The sequence below is a fragment of the Cryptomeria japonica genome, chromosome 11 (genome assembly GCF_030272615.1).
Source record: "Cryptomeria japonica chromosome 11, Sugi_1.0, whole genome shotgun sequence".
Taxonomy (NCBI): domain Eukaryota; kingdom Viridiplantae; phylum Streptophyta; class Pinopsida; order Cupressales; family Cupressaceae; genus Cryptomeria; species Cryptomeria japonica.
Window position 1 is genome coordinate 289,212,981 of NC_081415.1, and position 22,364 is coordinate 289,235,344.

The following is a 22,364-nucleotide window of genomic DNA, read 5'->3' on the forward strand; positions in this document are numbered from 1 at the left end:
GAGAATAATTGGAGAACAAAGGAGATGTATTTATTGCAGGTAGTTGATCCAAGATAGAGTATCAAATTTGTTATAGACATGATCTTCGAGAGACATAAGAATTAATTTTAAATGTGGAATTGGAGAAAAACATTCTCTATTGCAAAACTGATTAAGTAGGGCAGTCAATGAGATTGGACATAGGAAGGTGTGGTAGCTAAGTTGGTTGAAAAATAGAACAAGTAGTCGATGGTAAAAAATGTTGTTGCTGCCGAGTGAGATATAGTGTGTGAAAAGTTGCAAAGCAGTAAGTTGAGAATAGTGAGCAGACAGAAAAATACAGCAGAATACAGAGAGTTGAAGAGTATAAGTGGACCAGGGTGCAGAGAGTCTAATATTGCAGAAGAGGAGGACAAACAATGTGTTACAAAAACTCATTTGTAATAGGGCACCTAAATTTGTAATCCTTTCTTTCATTGTAATTTCTCTGAGTGGGTGCTTAGAGGAGGGGTAGGTGCTCCTTGAGTTAGTGCTCCTTGGGTTGGTGCCCTAAACATATTGTAATAAATGATTTTTGTTGTGAGGCTGGACTAGAGCAGCAGACTCTAGCAACTATTCTCACTGAGGTTTTTCCAACTGTGATTTTTCCTCATAAATCTTGTGTTGTGGATTGATTCTTGTATGTGTGTGTGTGTGTTCTCATTTGCATTGCATTCTTAATATTTGCACACTTAATTTAGAAAATTTTATAATACACTGATTCACCCCCCCCTCTCAGTGTCCATTTGTGTTCTTCAAGAATAAGCAGTTCACCACAAAATAACCATAACACCTTAGCAATAGTAACAAATTTATTTTGTGGTTGAGGCTAGGGAATGGAAATCTTTCCTCAATTCCTATGTTGAGGCCTTGAGTCAGCATATCAACTATGACAAAAGTAACATCCATTTCTTCTACATTGCTGAAAGACTCCAAATCAAGGCCAAGGCTATTGTGGGGTGTCAGATTGCGTTAGTCTTGGGCATATACCTTGGAAGACCTCTAATTGTGAAGGAATTTTCTAACTCTTTATGGGTCTCTATTCTCGAGAGAATGCAAAAGAAAATGGATGGGTGGAAGGGTAAACTTCTAACCAGCTCAAGGAAACTTTAGCTCCTAGCTTCCTCCCTTCAAGGGATCCCAGTGTAATTCCTCTCTCTTTTTAAAATCTTAGCCTCAATGGCAGAGAAACTAGAAAAATCCAAAGGACTTTCCTTTGGACGAGCATGGATGAAAAGAGGAGGATTTTCCTAATAAGCTAGGATAAAGTTTGTGTCCCAAAATGCTATGGTGGGCAGGGGATAAGGAGAATCTCTCATTTTAACAAGGCTCTTATGGCCAAAACTACTTGGATGTTGAACTATCAAGACACTGAATGGGGTTACAATATATGTGCTAAATACCTTATATGTGCTAAATACCTCACCCAAGATAACTTCTACAAGTTCTTGGGGGTGGAAGAGGTCCCTCGGGGATCCAAAATCTAGAATAATATCCTCAAATGCAGAGACATTGTTAATCAGGGTGTGAGGTGGCTCATTGGTAATGGGAGAAATATTTGATTTTGGGAAGATTGCTAGTTGGGAGACACACCCATGGTTTCCTCCCCTTCCCTTAGAAGGATTTATCGCTCCACCACAAAGTTCTTTGGCTTGCGAGTTTGTTACTTCTTCTCTGGAAACTCTTGGAAAGACATCTCTGCCTGCTGCTAGGATCAACCCCATCTTTTGCATGTTGCCCATGAATTATAGGCTATGCTCAATAGAATCAGGTTACCCCTCTTCCCTATAGAGGGTAAACTTATCTGGAAATGGAACTCGGGTGGAATGCTTTCTATTAAATCTACCTACCATAGTCTCCTAAGGATCAACAACTCCCCAAACTAGTGGAAGCAAATTTGGAATCCTCACCTTATCCCCAAAATCAATTTATTTTGGTGGGTCACCCTTCACAATAAAATCCTCACGCTTGATAATCTCTCTAAGAGGGGGTTCCAGTTCCCTAACAAATGTGTCATATGTAAATTGGATGTCAAAAATTCCTCACATGTCTCTTCCTACATTGTGACTTTGCTACAATCCTATGGGGGATGGTCTGCCAAAAATTCAACCTCCACTGGTCCATGAATGAAAATTTGATTCAACTTGTGTAGGAATGGGAAAGCTCGACTCATAACCCCTTGATTTGTCAGCTCTAGAAACAGATACCACCACATTTGATTTGGAATATCTGGAAAGAAAGGAATAATAGGATTTTCCATTGTATTGAAGCTTCGGTTGAGTTTGTCTTCTGGGGATTTCTTAAACTTCTATTGGAGAACCTATCTGTCACTTCTGTCAAATTTCTTCATGATCTCCCATCCACTTTTGATTTTGAAGTTGCGCTCAGGTGGAACCTCTCGCACTCTTTTGCAACCTTTGATAACTCTAAACGCATCTGCAGGTTGAATACCAAATGGATACCACCTACTAACCAGGGTTACATCAAGCTCAACTTTGATGGTGTTGCAAGACTTGGTATGACAACTAGGGGTGGAGTTTTAATATCTCCTACTGTGGAGCTGGTTACAGCCTATGCTGGTAATTTGAATGACTATTCAAGAAATCAAGATGAAGCTATGGCACTGGATTGGGGCCTCCATATTACATTCTCTATTGATGTTCAAGTTATTGCTATAAAAGGGGAATCAATTGGTCGATTAATGACATCATCAGATATATTTGTAGTCTTGTATCTGCCTTTGACTCCTTTCTATCAAACCATATCTATAGAGAAGGTAACAGGGTGGTAGATGCTATGGCAATTCTCAGACTCCATGGACATTGTCTGAGATGTTGGAGAAACTGCAACTCCTCGCCTTCCAGTATTAGACTCCTTATTGAAGGAGAGCTTAGCAATACAATTTCCAATGGACAGAAACCTCATAGACTCTTTCCCCCTCTCCTTTTGAACTGGTAGAGAGCACTGAGGAGGAAATTTTCAAATTCAAAAGGGTTTAACTTCCTACCTAATGGCACCAATGGTCATCTTAGGTGGATTGCCACCTCTGCCACGAATCTTAATGCTCATCCTATTATCATTATTTGGCATTGCCTCTTGTATCTAATGATGATGCAATCCACTTGTGTGATAAATTATGCGCTTCATATGGAAGACTGTGCATGCAGAGGGCAAGTTGGGGATTTTTTGACACGTGGTGGCATTGTTAATGATATTTTTTCATGCTTTGACTTTGAGGCGACACATATTATTTTTAATGTTTCTTTGGAAGACTGGGCTACAGTTCACATGCTTCTCTTTGTTCGGAGAATTATCGCAACAATTATTTCGTGGAAGGCTTGCATGACATCCCAATATTTTATGGCAAGAAAAGTTTAATTTTTACTCGAGGCATTGTTTCACTGCTATTGTGCCTATGTCTAGAGCGAACGAAAAAACTTTAACTATCTGCGCTTGCGATTCTACTATGGGAGAGGATAGAGTTCATTATGAGCCAGATAATCTAGAGGATTTCAAGAAGGATGCCATGGTCTGGAATTGCTATATTGAGGGCAGAGTGGCAGAAACCATGGAAAGACTCAAAAGGCCATGATGAACAACTTTCTATATAGTTTGTGACCTCATAGAACAATAGAAGAGTCATTGTGGAAAAATCTGTTTCTAGATCACAAAGGAAGTCATTTCCTAGGCCATTGGTCTATCCCTGAAAGGGAGAATATGGGAATGTAGAAGCCATACCACCAATATTGAAGGACTTAATAGGTTTTTCAGAAGAAAGGAGACTCCAGTTAAACTTCAAGGTGGGTTCGATAGAGAGGAGCTCAAGTATCACTGGGATATGGTATGTCTCTTAATCATGAAATATTTTATGTTTGAGGGACGTCATAAGATTTTTTATTATTATCACTTGCCTCTGCTAAACCATTTTAAGAATTAAGACTTGCTTTGTTTGCCCTTCTACCCACTCCGTTCTATGGAGCATTCTATTAAGGTTGTCCTCAACCACGAGAATGAAGGAAAACCTTCGATTCCCCTCCACTAGGGCTTAATTTATAGGCTTTACGATTATCATTTGGCCCTCTACCCCCATAGAAACATTATGCTTGTTCAATCCCCTGTTCTCACCTCTCACCCTCTAGCAGTGTATGCTACTGCATTTACTCTATCTAGGTTCTTTTAGCTCTCTAACGAGGCATTCACTTCCCCTGTGATGCCTTCCTCCTTTGTCACTATTACTGAGCTAAGAACTCCCACTTGTCCTCCCCCCTCCTCTGGGTTGGACAAGAAGTCCTCTGGTGCTAAAGGAAAAGGTAAAACTGGGAAACACAAATGAATTATCATTGATAATTCTAGTTCTGAAGAGTCGGAAGAGGAAGACCCTATTGATGACACAATTGAAAGACGTAGATCTCGTAGGCTGGCTTCCAAGGGCTCCACTAAAAAGAAAGGTGAAACCTGTACACATGCTAATATCGAGGAAGATCTCGATGAGGGTGACGGGGATGAAATTGAAAAATATACCATGAGGGAAGAGAATGTCACTCTTAGCATAAATATTGCTGACTTGGAGGACCTCGATCCCTCTTTGGGACTCGATGTTTCACAATAGATTGAGACTCAAGAGAAAATGGCCCTTGACAATATTATTGATGAGATGGAGCTTGTTATTACAATGGCCTTTGAGCTGGAAGCCCAGAAAGATGATGAGGTTGTCTTGGAAGGCGCAAGTAAAGAAAGGAAGAATGACAAAAACAAGAAGAAAAAGAAAAAGGACAAGGATAGGGATTTTAAGGAGGATGAGAACATTGAACCCATATACCCTAATGTGGGTGAGCTACAAACCCTCAATAGTAATTTGACAAACCGCATTAACAGCCCAGGGTCGGATGGGGAAATTTAGAGGCCGAAGGAGGAAATTTGGGCAATTAACAATAGGTTGGGTGTGAGAGATAAACAATTGGTCAACATCAACAAGTTCTACATCTAGGTTCTACATAGTTCAACATTGACACTTTCTCGTCTCTGCGACAGAACTGCTGAAGATGAAGTTGATAAACAAGTTGCCAGGGAACTTTACAAGTTCCTCTTTGGAGACTAGGAGAAGATCATAGATATGATAGGTTGTAAAGAGGCCCCTTAGATCTTAGGATTGTTTTTTTTTGTTTTTTGGTACTTGGGGTATGCCCCTGCTGTTGATTTCCTACTAAACTCTTGTCTTTTATTTCTTGCTAAACTCTCACCTGGTTTAACTGTTTTTTTATTGCTGTTAATGTGCTGTGGATAGTCTCTAACTATGTTAAAGGGTTGGTGCCCTAGCTAGCATTGCTTTATAATAAAAAACAAATTGATTTAGAACAATGTTAAGGCGAGAAGGGCAACTCAATCCTCCACACTCCTGAAAGCAACATCCGAACAACAATGTTGTCCACGAACAACTATCCAAACAATTTGGAAATCTAAAGGCAAATTGTTAGAACAATTCTGTAATAGGCAACACAATCATTTGAAGCATATCCAATACAAACATACATTTTAGATCAGAATATAGTTCACTAGAGCAGTCACCAAAGATAACAATATAACTTCCGAACCAAGTAAAGTACACCAGACTTTCGAAAACATCTTAAATCATCATCCCATATCATCTAATCAACATAACATGAATCCACAAACAACTTTGTAGCGTAATAAATGCATCCAATCATCACGAACATGAACATGATCAACCACATAGTTCTAGAGAACATTTCTTCTTGAATTTCCATCCTTGTGATAAAAAAAACAGCTTTTTTTTTTAATTTAAAATATTGTGTCTCTCTTCTTTATTTGACTCTCTTAAAATTCTCTCTGTCACAATTATTTTTTTTTCGCACTTTATAAGAGCCTCATAAATAAGATTTGTTAACTCATAACCATTGAAAAACGAAATTTTCACCACATTAAATTTTTCTCAAGCGTAGCCTTAAAGATGCTACTTCTCATAATGCTCCTTTTCTGGCCACAAAATACTTAAATAAACTGGTCTGTGATCTAATTTTAGATCCCATTCCTCAATTTTCTCATCTAAGTTTTGGACTGTGAACAAGCAGGAAGCATAAAGAATTTTCTCATTTAAGTTACACGAGCAAACTGCTAAGATTTTTACTTCAAAACGTTTAAATCTGAACTTTAATATTTCTGAACAGGGTGCTAAGTTTTTTACTTCAAACCGTTTAAATCTGATATTCTTTTCTATGTAGAACGAGAAATCGAAGGTTTCGATTTTAACCGTACTGTAAACAAGCAATATAACTCCGTTGAGACTCTATGGAGTTGAAATGTTAAAAATTTCACGGCTGATAAACATCGCTACCAATATTTATGGTTGCTTTGCCGATAATGTTCGATTAGTCTCCCAATCTGCAACTGTTTAGAGTGCTATAAAATGTACTGCTAGAATAGCTTCTATATTCTTAACCTACTATCACCTAGTGTTTATTCACAGACACTTGTCATGTTATTTGTAACCAGGCCTGAAATTCCAATTGGGTATGACATATGTACAGTTTGCTGAGAAGTGTTTAGAACGTATACTAACACGTTGGATGTTTTTTTTTAATAAAAAATAAAAACAAATTTTAATCAGAGTTTTACCTAGAGACACGTCTTGAAATGTTGTGGAAATCTAAAACAGATTAATCAGAGTCGTACCCCCTTTATGTGCTTTTCAATAATTTGTATTTGGGAGAGAATTTTTAGCAATACCTTTTTTAATCAGGATATAGAAGATTCTGCTAATATAAGTCCTGCAAAGGACGAGTAACCCTCCTATAGGTAATTGAAGCCCTTTGGCGTTCAATCATTGGTTACAAATGCAAGGGATGCATCAGATAACGAATTTAAGGTATGAAACACTTATGCATTTTTTATTAGATCCTACTATATTGGAATCATTTAAAAGAAATGCTCTTCTGAGTTCTTGGAGTTTTTTCATTAATCTAAATTTTTATCAGTGAAATCTATGACCAGAGTTCCTTTCTTATAGCTACACTTTCTTTCTTTCTACAGGCTGGGCTTTCCTTGATTTCTGTAGAGTTACTGCTATATTAGCTATTCATTTAGAGGAGGAAGCAGACAAGCAGGGTAGAAAATTGCTCGCAAGCAATGTCATTTAGAGGAAGAGGAGGAGGTGGTGGAAGGTTCGCAGGGAGGAGGACCTATCAAGCTCCTATTAAAGATGAGAATGGGAATATTAAGAAGCCTGAGCCACCTACTCTCTTTCAGGTATGCATTCTAGTTTACTATGTATAGGTTTTGGCATTAAAGCATTATATTGCAATTTGCAATGCAATTGGATGCAGGACATAAAAGTATTACCGGTACTGCTAGAGATTGCAATGAAGGATGAAGAACTTGTGTCTAAGAGGAGAAAACTTGATCATTTTTGGGAACTATCACCCTATTACATTGAAAATCCAAAGGAGAAGACTGGTTAGTTTGATTTTGGTGCCTGCGGAGCTTTATATCTGTGATCGCAATACCTTTAATGACTTGCTGTAGCTACATAAATATGGAATTCTATTTTGAATTTTTTAGTTCATTTTATTGAGCTATCTGACACCCAAGCTTCTATATTTTTAAATTGTGTTTTTTTATTTTCGAACAACAAATTGACAAACTTTATGTTTTTGTCTCCAGTGGGAGTGATAGCTGAAATAGAACGATATTCTGACAGGTATAAACCAAATGTGCGCATAAATCGTCCTCCACTTTCATCTGTTCTAAAGCTTGCTGCAGCATATTTTCCTTCAGAGATATTGAACCAAGGTATGAATTCTTAGATATTCCTTTGGATTTATTTCGTTTTCACTAAATATTGTCATATGATATCTCCTTTCCGAGGAATTTATCTCAGCATATTGATTAATTTTAAAGAAGAAATCTGTTCTACTTTGAACTACTTCCAGAAAAAGACCATTCGTTGATTAGTCATCAGTTGTGTCATTAATGCTTATAAAATGTATTTACAGCATTAATTAAATGATGTTGCCATGCAAAAAAATTTTGATAGGTTCAAAGCGGGCCCGGGCATACAAAGGAACATCACAATGGACGGTGCAACCAGATGCAGCAGGTAACCCATCTTTCCATGCCTGGCAACGTGTTTTAACTTTTGGGATTGTGCAACCAATTTAAAATTGGTCATTGTCATGTTATTCAAGGGATTTTGCTGTGGCCTATGAAGCTAACTAACATCGTATACTGATCTCGGAATACACTTCATGTCTCATCATATAAAGCTTTGTATTCAAGACCACAGAGAAATTAAGTAAACAGAGAACAATGAACAAGGAGTAGATTAGAACAGAATAAGAAACCTGATTTATTCATCAGCAAATTACAATATTAAAGGTGTAGAAGACTCAATTGTCTTCTTACAAAATAGCAAATACATTTGACAGCTAACCAAGATGATTGACAGCAAACTAGATGTTATAGACTACTAACTAAGACTCTTGACAGGTGTTTATTGTTAGAGCATATATTCGAATACAATAATAAACTAAATAACAACATAAAACAATACATTATGTAGAAGTTGTTCTTTGAAAACAGTTCTTGGACCAGTAAGATGTCTTAAAGCTGCTCCCAAGTATAGTTGCCTAGCTATAACCCAAGTTCCCAACATCATTGGACACCATTTACACATGAAGTGTCTCATCACCCTTGTGAAGGAATATCAAACTTACAGATTTTGGATCCCCCTCTGAACTATTGGATACCAATCCTCACACGTATGTCTCATAACCCCAATGAGGTATAGTTTCTTTGATCTACAAGCATCTCAGACTATTGAGTTTCTATCTATTCTCTACTGCACCCCTCCCTGTCTTGAAAGTGTTGGCCTCTTCAAAATAAGACAAGTGCCTCATCTTCAATGTAGTCATTGTCACTGTCATTTGGTGGTTCTTCAACAACGGCTATACTGCAATAAGCTTCCCTGTCTTTGATGGGCTGATAAAACAATATGGAAATCGATCTTCTGACCCCTTTGAAAATTGCCATTAGAAAGCATTATAAAACTTTTAACAGTCCCTTGATTGCAAATAACTGCAATTTCCTTGCTTCAAAGCTGGCAGGCTCCTTTTCAACAGGCTTTGGCTTGGTCACTGGCTGCTTCTTCACCTTTGGCAGCTCCTCTTTCACTTCAGGATATCCAATATCCTACACAATGAATAGCATTTGAGGCTTTATGATTTCTGGATGCAGCTTCTATTTCCATGGCAATTGTTTCTGAATGCAGCTTCTATTTCCACAGAAGCAGGGGTGCCTAGGTGAGCAGCTTACATAGAGCCTAGACAACGCTATATGAAATACTGGTTTTCATATCTAAGAGCAAACACACACAAGTGAAGGTCCTCACATATCAACTCAGCACCAAACTTTAACAACTCAGGTTTATGACATACTGGACTTCATATGTTTCACAGAGAAATATTGTAAATGCATATGATAAGCAGATATGTGACATCAAATAGGAAAGGATAGAACGGTTCTGATATCAAATTAAAAAAAAAACAGAGAACTGTGAACAGAGAGTAGATTGGAACAGAATAAAAAACTTGATTTATTCATCAACAAATTACAATTTTAGAGGTGTAGAAGACTCAACTGTCTTCCTACAAAATAGCAAATATGTTTGAGAGCTAACTAGGATGATTGACAACAAACTAGATGTTATAGACAGCTAAGACTCTTGACACATGTTTATTGTTGGAGCATATATTCCAACAAGAGAAATGATAGTAATTTGGCATTCAGATGGGCATAATCGCTTACCTGCCAAATATTTTAGAAATACACAATAAATTTTGAAATGCTTTACAAAAAGGTTTTAGGACTTATAAAATGCTTCATGGTCTTTGCGACTATATTCTATGCAAAAATGAGTTACTTAAATGCCACAAAAACTGAAAAATATCCCTCTTCAAGAGCATAACATGCATCCCCAAGGACCCAAATATCCTTTACAAGGGACTGCTATAAAGAGGTGGAAACTTATATCCAACATGCTAGACGTGTAGAAATGATTATTGAATAATGAGATCATTGTTGCAGAGTTTGAATTTACTTGATTCTATTCATGAGGTCATTGTTTCATCATGTTTATGACCTTCATTACGAAAAAGGTATACTCATATTGACAATGTAAGGCAAAAAGATGCTAGGACAAAGGTGCCCAAGTAACCAGAGAGGCCTAAAATGGCTAAGTGTCATAACCAAAGGCTGTGGAAGGAATGTCGTGCATCAGTTCGGTTTGCGGTACCACAGAAGTGTTTCCTCTTCATTGCCTCTAGGCTCAATTGTTCAACAACTTAAGAAAAAATATGTCTCCTGCATGCATAGTACTTAAAGGAGAAGGTTAGGTCATCAAGTTGGTGGAGATAAGTTGTGCTATTATTGTTTCTATCATCTAGACAAGATTAATTTTTATCAGGGATCTACTTCTAACACATGCTTTCCTTGCTTTAGTTAAGTCAATATTATTTATTTACAATTTTGGATTCTTGTAGATATGTTACACATTTGTTTCAGTCTTTTGTGATGCAGAGTCGCACTCTTATTGTTTACCAATTTGTATATTTAGGGACAGGTCCAACTTGTACATCTGAAAAACCATTTTTTTTGTTCTTTGTCATGCCCCCCTGCACCACTACACTCTAAGCCTTATTTTATTTTAATTAATAAGTGTGTTTTTAAACACTACTAATATAATCATATTGTGATATAATATTAATAATACTAATTATTTGAATGATAGTTATAAAATTGCATCTAGGGCTGACTTGGTCTTAGTTTTAAATAATAATTATATTATTTATGCTTGAGGCTGACTCAAATTTAAATTCTGGGTGCCAACTCTTTTCCTTTTTTGGTGGCCAACCTGCTCCGTCCACTATGTCATCTGGTATAAATAAAAGATTTGAAAACTCAAATAATCATCAAGGAAGGAAAATTGTCTGCTACCAACAAATTGGTTTATTCCATCTAATCCTGCATTGAGGACGAAAACCCTCAATTGCCTCTTCAAGGTTAGGACGGAAACCCTACCATTGTCTTGGCAATTGCAGATTGGGCTAATGTTTGTGATCTCATTTCCTTATTTTTAGGAGTACAGGCGTTGAGAGAGATTAGGACTACAATCAAGGACTGCCTGTGTAGGAGTGCAACATTCTGAAAGAATCATACCATTTTTGGTGGGTGCCAAAGAGGAAAATTTTGTGGGGAGCTGATTGAACCAGATTCAGTTCCAGTTCATCATTGTTTTCATACTGCCAGGTCTGAAGAAACTCACGAAAAGGAGAGCGTGGTTACAGCAAGGAAAAGGAGCTACAGTTGATCACAAATTGGTTTAACCCTCATTGAGCTTGCCAGAATTACCCAGGCACAACTTGCATTTGACAACAATTCAGACCCTCCATATTGGGGTCAATCCACCACCTAGGGCAGTCTAAGGGTAGAGGAAGAAGAATACATCAACTACTCTACGTGCATATAGAGTTTCTGTTCCATACTGGACCTAAGCCCTGGAAAATCTGCGGTCATTGATATCGGATCTGAGTTTGTGTCAAGGTTTACAATCACCCATACTTAGATCTAGGCACTCCTTGCTCCTCCAAATGGGCAATAGATTGTTTGCGAGTAAGATCAAGTTTCATGTGTGTAAGACTTAGTTCTAATTTGAATACAATTTGCTGATAATTGCAAGTTGACATCACAAACTCCTAGGGATGTACTTAGACCTGCTTACTGTATGATTGAATCAAATTTGCTATATGTTGTAGAAACCAAATTATATATTTCTTCTTTCAGGCCCGCTTTAAAATTTGTGAGTTATTAATTCTAACTTTATTTGTTGAGTTACTAATCTCTTAACAGAAGGATTATAACATAATTTATTTATAACAATCAAGTTATAAGGGGACACCACATTGGTATCAGAGCCTAATTTCTGCCAGCCTGTGGGTGTCTGATGTAGATTCATGAGCTTGAGTGACAGAGAAATCAGGTATCAGTGGAGGGAGAAGAAGACAAGAGGCAGCCATGGGTGACAGAATGAAGATAATTGACAAGAATTTCTTAGGGAAAGCAAGGAGTTTCAGACTGCTACGAGAGATTCTAGGGCTAAGATGGTCCGAATCCTAAGATGCCTCAATTATCAGCTGAGTGTTGGTAGGTTTAATCAGAATAGTACTGAAGGAAGTAACTTTGGCGGTGATAGGGTTTCGGTTAACCCGAACTTAAATACTTTTAGAGCCAAATTTTTGGAAAGATAAGCGGCATTACCTGTGGAAGAAGAGCAACCTACTCAAGGAGATGAAATGACATGATATCATGATGAATAGAATGCCTTAAAGTGCAACTATTCGCTGTGACATGTATTTTGCGGAGTACTATGAGATGAAGACTAGGAGAGGGCATTGGAGGAGCAGCTCCGACAGGATATACAACACCGCTTGGGAAAGATTACAATACCTGCCTTTGATGGATTGGGAAGTTGTTCAGCAAGAGCATGGTTGTGAAAATTGAACACAAACTTCTCTTTTAATCCAATGTTTGCAAAAGAGGTAGTCAAGTTTGCTACCTTGCATCTAGAGGAAGTAGCCCATGAGTGGTTGTATCAGAGCACGGTGATCCAAGGGCATGGTTCAATCATTACCTTAGAGGAGTTCAACCAAAGGTTGGCGGAGAGGTTTGATAGGGAGGATCCAGAAACTCACTTCAGAGAACTAGCATAGTTAAGGCAAGAGGAACAACCAAATTAAGGGCCACAAGACATCATGAAGCAACAGCAAGAGGGTCCCAATAAGCAAGTTGAGGGTGAAAACTCATTGTTGATTTATAATGATTGAGCATACCAACAAAAGACTGATGAAGTGAAGGTGGGAAAGACTCCATTTGTTGTGCACAAAGAGTTAAAGTTGAAGGAAGATGTGTCCATAATTTCAAGTGATGTCCAAGAAGCGTCCACACAATTTTCATGTATGGAAGTAATTGAACCATGTGATAATGATTTGCAAGATATTGGTTATGCTATTGTGAAAAATGATTTGACTAGGGTTGACTCCCATGAGGAGGAAACACAAGAGTATCATGAAAACCTTGTTGATATTGGGGAGATGAAGGTTATACCCTATAGTTTGGGGCATAAGGATCCTTTTCTTCAAGTCCAAGGACATTCACATGTAATGGTATGGGACCCTAAAGAGTGTGTATTTGATGGAGCTACGCCTATTGTTGGCTGTAGATTCCCCATCCTTGGGTAGAACAACTATTAAGCTTGACAATGTGCAAGCACAAGATATGCAGTGACTTATATTTTGGGAATAACATGTTGACAGATCCTCTTGATGAGACTTCACAAGTTTATAAGATGCTTGATGAAGATTTGCAATATGATAGAGAGTCGCCCAAAATGGACATTGAAGTACAATGGACACATTCACCAAATTGTCATCTCACCACCTTGAGGACCAAAAGGAGATAGTTACCTTGGGGTATTTGATACTAGAAGGTAAGCAAAACAAGTGACATGTCAATATTCAAGATTTTGTTACTAAGTTTGGTATGTCATCGTGGGTATCAAGACACAAGCAAGTTTGGGGGTTTATGAAAGATAAGGCACTACACATTCCTAGCACTAGGAAGGGATGACAATTGATCATTCTTTGGGGTGAGCAAGAGATGTGCAAAGATTTTAATATCACGGGTCTTGGAGAGATCAGCAAAACATGGAGATTGCATAGGGAGCATGAGCATTTTATGGGGAAATTCATCATGAAAACTAAAAGCAAAATGGTAGTGCTACTAGGCATCAAATAGGAAATTCCAAAATGTGTCATGTCAACGGGAATGGAACATCAAAGTGCAGTGATCACCACCGCACCCAAAGATGAGTCATGTTTTGGTGATTATACTTGGGTTAAAATGGACCAGCATTGCATGGTGTTTAAATTTTCAGGGTCACTATTGAGTAGAGTGGATCATCACGAGCTGAGAAGGCATGGTATTTCCATTGAGAGAGTTAGTGGAACTGCAAGAAGATTTCAAGGGAAGATGCTTCATTATGATAATGTTCACTTTTCTTTGGATGCATTCAATACTATCCTTCTAAGTGGCTACCAAATGAGATATTTGCGAAGTGGGAATTTCTTGTTAAGAGTCATCAAATAAACATGACAGGGATAGGTGTTGGCAGGAGGATACATGAGCCCAAGACTACCATGAAAATGGGGAAATTAGCCATGCAAATGTGACTGAAGAAGATTCTATTGTCAGTGATGGGTATATTAATTTCCTAGCCGTTACAAAAGTGAAGAGGTCTGTCAATATTGATAATGATTAGGAAGAAGATGTTAATAATCTCTTAACAAATTTGTTGGAATCAGATGCTTTTGTTGACAAGGCTGTGAATATAAAAACAGGAGACAAAAATTGTCCACTGGGGATTGATTTAATTATCATTGTTAATCCTGGGAATAAGTTGGTAGTAGACAACATTGATGAAGACAGCAGAAATGTGCTGAAATTAGATACTGACAGTTCAACAGATATGAAAACCAAGGATATCAATGGTGAAGTTGTGTTCTATGATAATGATGTTGTAGATGTTGGGAATGTGTTGATACCATAAAACTTCAACAATAACTCCATAAATATGTTGAAACCTGAGACAATAGATATTGAGCGTGCTGCATATTTTAATACAGGGTATATCAATTGCCCACCAGTGACTGAAGTAGAGAGTGTTCTCTATGTTGACATTGAGTTACAAACAACTAAAGTCATGAATGCCACCAAAAAATCACTAAAATCAGATAATGTTGGTATTGGCAATTCTTCAAATGCAAAAACATGGGATATCAACTCTAAAATTGTGATTGAAAAAGATGGTGTTGTCAATAACGGGAATGGGATGAAACCAAATAATGTTGACCATTAATTCAAAAAAATCTCTGGAACCAGATATTGCTGTTGTTGATAGTGTTGGAAATCTTAAAATGGGGAATAGCATTGAGATTGTCAAGCCAGATAGATCAGAGGCTAATAAGGACTTGGTCAAGCCAGTCTATTACCAAGGAGATCATATCAATACTGATTACTTCCATATTTGAAAATTCAATCCGTCTTAAGTCCAGAGGAAAATCAATCCTTGCTAGTGATGGTAGAAACCAACCTAAGTCATCAACGGATTATAAGCATGACTACAAAGGGCAGCAAAAGGAAACTGAAACAAGAAGCCCCCAAAAGGACGAATAAGAAGAAGAGAGGCACATAAGAAAGTCTCACAAAAAGAGGCTAGAGATTTCAGTTTTTGCTAGTAGAATAGCAGTGGGAGTAACAATGGGGACAATATGATTGTGGGATAGGAAACAAGAAGAGATAGGAAACAAGAAGAGTTTCCAATCCAAGTGTGGAGATTACAATCCATAATCAGTGATGAAGGATGGCTTCCAACCTTTATAACTCAGGTTCAAAGCAAAAGGATGCAATGTTACCGCTGTAACAAGATGCTGCCGCTGATTGTATCATGTCGGGATAGAGTTGAACCAGCACATGCTAAGGTGTTTCTTGGATCTAAGGAGTGGACAACAATGAATAGCACAATTAGGAATCGGAAATCCGTCAATAATCTTCATAACAGTAGTCTGGGAGAGGTGATTATACAAGAAGCTTGCACAAATGGTGATAAAATCAATAAGAAAGTAAAAGCCGAAGGGAAGGAAGGATGGGTGAGTATTACAGCTAAAGAGGATAATTTAGTCGTGAATCTCTGATAGTGGTACCTAGGATCTAGGAGCATCATTTGCATGAAGTGGGCAGTGATTATGTGGTCATCATTTGTTGAGGACAAGCAATATTTGGGGTGGGAGGACTATCATGTCCCTTGCACTGCTTCACTCTAAGCATTATTTTATTTTAATTAATAAGAGAGATTTTAAACGCTACTATTATAATTATATTATCAAATAATATTAATAATACTAATTATTTTAATAATAACAATAAAATTGCTTCTAGGACCAACCTAGTCTTAGTTTTAATATTATTTTTGCTTGAGGCCAAGTCAAATTCAAAACTCAACCTAGTATTAGTTTTAATAAAAGATTTGAAAACTCAAATGATCATCAAGGAAATTTTTTTGGTACCAACAATCTGGTTTATTTCAGCCAATCCTGCAATAGGACAAAAACCCTCAATTGCCCCTTCGAGGTTAGGATGGAAACACTACCTCTGTCTTGGCAAATCCAAACCAAGGTTTGCAGATTGGACTAATGTTTGTGATCTCATTTCCTTATTTTTAGGAGTACAGGCCTAGAGGGAGATTAGGACTATGATTCAGACCCTCCATACGGGGGTAAAAGATATGAGCTTAGAAGCAAAAAATGTTGATATAACTTTGATTGGGAATAATAGGATCTGACATCAAAATCTTTGGATGAGATTTGCACCACTGGAAAGTGCTTAGAACCAACTTTTTGATGATATTTCGTTTGCCCGATTTCGACTCCGTATGCTTAAGTTATGATTGAAAGAAAAAATTGCTCATTTACATGCAAACTAGGGCTTGGAGTGGGCGAGTAGGGTATAGTGATGATGCCATGTTGAAATCAGCAGACAAAATATGCCATGACCCGTTGGAAGATTCCTTAGCCCAAAATGTTGCCAAAATCTTGAGGGTATATGTTGAAGGAGTCAGGGAATATTCCTTGTGGAGGGTGCCTGAAAAGAGGGGCTCGCTAGCTGTACTACACTTGAGTCAGGCTTGCATGTGTAGGGGTATGGATTGCATGTGTAGGTGTACAACTTGCAACATAGGGTACACTTGTGCAACGCTCTAAAGTGCTTGCCTTTTTTTCGAAAATAAAATTTTAATTTTTTTTTCAGTAGATGTCGATTTTGGTGTTTGAACCAAAGAAACGGGACTCGGACTCGGCTCGGACTCGGCAAGGCCGACTCGGACTCAGACTCGGGACTCGGCGTCAGACTCGGCTCCAGACTCGGCTGGACTCGGGAAAGTGAAAAACTCAAGAAATTTAGAGTTTTTAAAAGATTTAAAACATGTTTCAGACACCCTTTATTGAATACACCTTAAAGACACAATAACATCATCAAACTCGGCTCATTTGATTACATACACAAGTATACAACAATCACATAAGCATAAACGCAAATTGTAGCTGAAGGCAATAACAAACATAGATATATAAATATTGTCAAATGTATACAATATTACATAACTCATGGTATAAAAATCCATGTCATCATATGATCATCATCAAATGTTTCATACAAATACCAAAGGTAAATACAACTACAAGCCTATGGCTCAGAGGAGCTTGCACGGCAGCACCCTCCGGCCCCGACCCCCTGCGAAGGCGTCTAAGGCAGGTCCTGGATGATTGGACAGCCATGGCCGCTCCCCATGATACCATGCCATGCTCACCAACATCAGGAACATCCGTGTCACTATCTGCCTCTGAATCTCTTGTTTGTGCTCATGCTCTCCGCTCCTCCTCTGCCATGGCTACAGTCTCAGCCTCTATATCTACCTGGTCGATCCAATCAGTGTCAGACTTGGAGGTTACATTTTCCCTACTTCTATCGACGCAGTTTCCCCCCATATTTTTCGACGGGGGTTTGGGGGCAGCGCCCCTTGCGCTCTCCCTGTTGCGATACAGGGCGGGGTCGAGGGGCAGCGTCCTGCAAGACCAAAAAAAATTATTATTTAATAAAGGCGTCGGGTGTTATTTTTCTATTGGCTGACATGTTGTAACCATAATTTTTCTCATTCTCAGGCGGAGGTTGTAGTGAACAAAGACGAGACCATTCATTTTAAAAAAACTTTTTAAAATGTTTTATATTTGTCATGCTACTTAACCTAGGCAGTAGCCGAGTTTGGGGCTCAGGACTCATTGAGTTTGGCGAGTTTGAGCCAAACTCGCCAACTCGGCGAGTCTGAGTCCGAGTCCTAGAGACTCAGTGAGTAGGACTCGGACTCGGACTCGCCGAGTTTAGGCGATTCATGGTGATTCCCGTTTCTATGGTTTGAATAGATGTTTTTTATATTTTTGGGCCTTTTGGACACAACAAAGAGGTTTGATTTGCCCCAAAGTGCACACATTTTTGTTGATGGCTAGATTTTGTCTCAAATCTTGTGCCCTCTGAAAAAAACCCCAAAATTCAGTTGCTCATATTTTGATGAAACAACAGTTGATCTTTAGGTTTTTGGCTGCTTTGAATGCAATGGTGATGTTCTCTTTTCTCCAAGATGAGCCGATTTTTCTCCTCAAGGTTGGATCTCTTAGAAAATGGATAGGAAGTCATAGATTTGGTGCTCTGATACCATGTTGGAGTTGATAGATAACTCCATTTCTCCTAGAAATCATTTGCAACCAAAATGCCTATCACATTTGAAGGGAAGAAGCCATGATTTATGCTATGCAACCTTGAGAGAGATTGATCCAAATAGTAATGTGATATTGAGATTGACTTGTAAATGAATTGGATAGATTATAATGAATACAATGATTGCTTATAAAAGCATGAAAATGAAACCCTAGATGAAAATTCTAGGAAAGGATTAATTTAGAGCATGACAAGTGTCTTAATCATATGACTTGAGACAACTTGATCTATAATTAGCTCAATCTAAACATAGAAATGCACTCCTAAGTTTAGCTTAAATGTAATAAAGGACCTAATTAGATAATTAATTAGGTAATTATCCTAATTACTCCAACATTTTCCTCATACTCTAAGCATTGTTCTTGTTGCAGGACTTCATTATTTGTTGTGTCTATGATGTTGTCATCAAATTCGCTTACATTGTCCAAGTTGGATGATGCATTTTATTAACAATATTAGACTCATTACTTTTTCGCGCTGTTGCACCTCCTTCATACACATACCTAACTTGGACTTATCCACCCACAATTGTCCTAACAATGTGCTGTAAGCTAGCTTCAACAAATATATCACAATGAAACCAAACACAAATTGCCATCCTCCTAGTCAACATGTTTTGCTAAAGATTCCTAGAGGCATGTTTCCAAATTGGTTCAAATGTACTTGTGATTTTGCATGATTCCAAATTGGTGAACATGTACATCCGATTCTAACACCAGGGTCTAAGGTTTATCTAGGAGGGCGAGGAAGATGAGAAGGGGTGTAAGGCCTTAGTTCATACAGTAATTTACATGCCTTTGTTAAGCTATTCATAATCATGGTAGAAGCTTCCTAACTCTTTAATCAATAAACTAAGCTTGGTCTATTATTACTATTGATAGAGGTGGGTGTTTTACCATTACTCTAATTGTTCTTTGTTGCATGACAAAATTATTGCATTATGCAGTTGTAGAATGAATCTACTGCATTATAAAGGAATCCAAAACACATTTTCCACAGCAGTTTTAGAAACTGCCTCATAAAGTATTGGTATCTATGCAATTGTGACTTGCATAAACTAGTGGTTGCATAAATGCTGCCTACATAAACTAGCGATTGCACAACTGCTGCCTGCTTGAATTGGCAGTTTCAATACCATACATCAAGTTTTACAATGTTTGGATCCCCATAGGCATGACTTTTCCCCTGCGGATCACTTTCACTGTCTCTACTCCATTTTTTTTTCTGAAACTTGACTGGAAACGGTCATTAGGAAGCGTTTTACAAGTTACTTTGCAATCTTTTTCAGAATTAGCATATTTTACCAGTACTTCATGACACAATTTGAATCATTGTATGAGCTTAAAAAATAAGTTGAATGTGAAGATGATCCTTACCTCATCCTTATGATATCTAATTAATCCTGTAAGATTTCATTTATGATCTTTACACAATAACATACCTATTAGATCTATTTCCAAATGTGATGCTTGAAGTAGGGAACTAATTATAGAAAATCTTTTAATAGAATAAAAGCCACTTCTTGGCAGGTTTCATGGAACTGTAATTGTTTTTGATTGGAGACTCTTAAACATTCTGTTGGTATTGGGTGCATGGATATTTGTTCTTTTTTGGCTTTAAATCACCTTATGTATAGATATGTGCCATATTGCAATTCAGGTAATGCACAAGTTCCAGATATAAGTCACTGTAGTATTGAACAACATATTTTAGTGTTCAGGGTATTTCTTTACAAGAAGTCATCAAGTTGCCAAATTTAGTCAGTTATCTTGCCTCTTTTACTAAATAGAATTTGATTAGGGTTTTGAGTAACAATATAGGTAGCACACTAGATGAATCAGGCATACTGTACTTCAAAGCATTTTGAAACTTTTAGTTTGGTATTCCACTGTTATGATTTTTTCAATCCCCTTGATATCTTATTAATCTTAATTATGATGCTTTAGGCAAAGTTGGTGTAAGATCATTTTCTTTTTCATTCCGTAGAGAACATATTATTCTTAATTATTAGGCTTAGCCAAATCTAGTTTAAAATAAAATACTCATTATTTGATCTCCAATTTATTGTGTTCCATATATGCAAACTATTTAGTCACTTCCAAATTTGATTTCCTAAATCTACTTTTTCTTTAATTTTCTTCACTTTGTTTGTGATAAATCATTGTTAAAAATCTATAAATTAGTGTTTAAATTGGGAGAAGAGATTGTTGGAATTTCTGCTGGTTGCTCGGCAGTTGTTCTGGGAAGAATTGCAGCAGTTATAAAATTAGAATTTCAAAATTCAGAATTTAAACTCTATTTTTGATAGGCCTTTGGAGTTTAGCTATGCTAGTTTTCTAGGCGTTGAAATACCTATTGATAACATTTTTTTTTCCCTGATTGATAAGTGCAAGTTCAGTTTATCTTTAAGTGCTTAATTTAGTGAATAAAGCTTTTTTCTTTAGCTTCTTTTTGTCCTATTTTTCGGGCTACAATACCTTTTTAAGCTTTTTTTATTATTTTATTCTGGGGTGATTGGATTCTTGTAAGGTTAGATGTTGCTGTTTAAAACAATCTAAATAAGTAGATTGTGTGCCTAGTTCATTTGTTATTTATCATCCCTTGGTGTCACTACTTTATTGTAATTTAAACTGCAGAGAAAAGCTTCTGTGATTTTCTAGAATAATATTTTTTTTTTCCAGATTGCAGGCTTATTCTGATTTCAGCTTTTATTTATGGTTTCTGTACCTTCAGTTTTCTGTGTGTGCAGGTTAAGTCACTCCTGCTGTGGGTTTGATTGAAGGTTGAGATTAGTCAATTTTATTCAAACCTTAAGAGTTGTGTACCATGTGCTGAATTTTAACAGAGATTATATTCAAACCTTGAGTGTAGAATCTGCTTACCATGTGCTGAATTTTAACATAGATCATATTCATTCTTTGAGTTTTCATTTTTACAATTCTTCTTGACTAAGGATTGTAATTTCCTTGAAGAGGTGTCTTGAAGAAGCCTTGAAACATTAGAATAAAAAACAATACACAGTGGTATCCAAATGCATGATATTATGTTCAACTGTGAAAATCTAACTTTTTTAAAGATTGAAGTGAAATTAATAAATTTGTTGCTAAATTTTAAGATTAGAGATTATCTTAACTTGTTTGAAATTCTTGGATTTCAATCAGATCTCCAGAAATTAGACCGTCTTGAAAATCTTGAGCAAAAGGCACAGCAAAGAAGTGAGGTAAGGATAACACTTTGGCCTATGTGTAGCACCTAGAGAGGATTTCTTTGATTTTCCAACAGTTGGAGGAAGCTCACGACAAAGGCTCTTTTTTATTCTCAATATTACAATGCACAAGTTGTTTATGGATAATGTTGCAAGTCCAAGTAGTTGCTGTAGTTGCTTTTTTGATAAGTATTAAAGAAGGATTTTTTTAATTTTTTAGAAAGTGGGAGATAAAGAACCTGATGAAAAGAAAGAGGGTGAAAATGAAGATGCTGAAGAAGAGGAGATAGAGGACGAGGAGGAAGATTTAGGAGATGATGATTACAACCAGGTGCAGTTGTTTTTTTACAAATGCAAAAGGGAAACTTTTCTCTAATTTTTTGTTGTGACTTTCTCATTTGGTCTTTGTAAAATGCTCAATAGGAATGGGCACTGATTACGAACATTCATCAGAAACCTGTGTGTTGCAGATTGCTATCTTTTTCTTGGCATACCTACAGGGTGTATTTGAGCACTTTCTATCATATTCCCTTGTGACTTTAGCATGAAACCTTGCACGTCCTAGTCCATCTTCCTTTTCTTTTACTTCTTTAGTGCCTTCATGATCACCTGTGTCAATGGTTCAAGTCTTTTCATCAACCACTAGCACAACTCATAACCATAAGGTACTTGGGATGGTAAGTGTATGCTC

The 22,364-nt window shown here is 37.3% G+C and overlaps 1 protein-coding gene across 4 annotated transcripts in view; it reads left to right on the forward strand.

Moving 5' to 3' along the window:
* The first annotated feature begins 5,955 nt into the window (after positions 1 to 5,955).
* The window catches only part of LOC131060783 (uncharacterized), a 74,015-nt gene continuing 57,606 nt past the window's right edge, over positions 5,956 to 22,364 (forward strand). For 3 of the 4 annotated variants that reach the window (XM_057994405.2, XM_057994333.2, XM_057994267.2), the window contains exons 1-7: positions 5,956 to 6,901; positions 7,066 to 7,281; positions 7,359 to 7,488; positions 7,696 to 7,824; positions 8,069 to 8,131; positions 21,630 to 21,688; positions 21,894 to 22,004. In XM_057994405.2, the coding sequence (XP_057850388.2) occupies positions 7,162 to 7,281; positions 7,359 to 7,488; positions 7,696 to 7,824; positions 8,069 to 8,131; positions 21,630 to 21,688; positions 21,894 to 22,004 (612 nt within the window). In that variant the 5' untranslated portion in view covers positions 5,956 to 6,901; positions 7,066 to 7,161. The remainder of the gene's footprint in view (positions 6,902 to 7,065; positions 7,282 to 7,358; positions 7,489 to 7,695; positions 7,825 to 8,068; positions 8,132 to 21,629; positions 21,689 to 21,893; positions 22,005 to 22,364) is intronic. The other variant, XM_057994215.2, reaches the window with a different exon arrangement.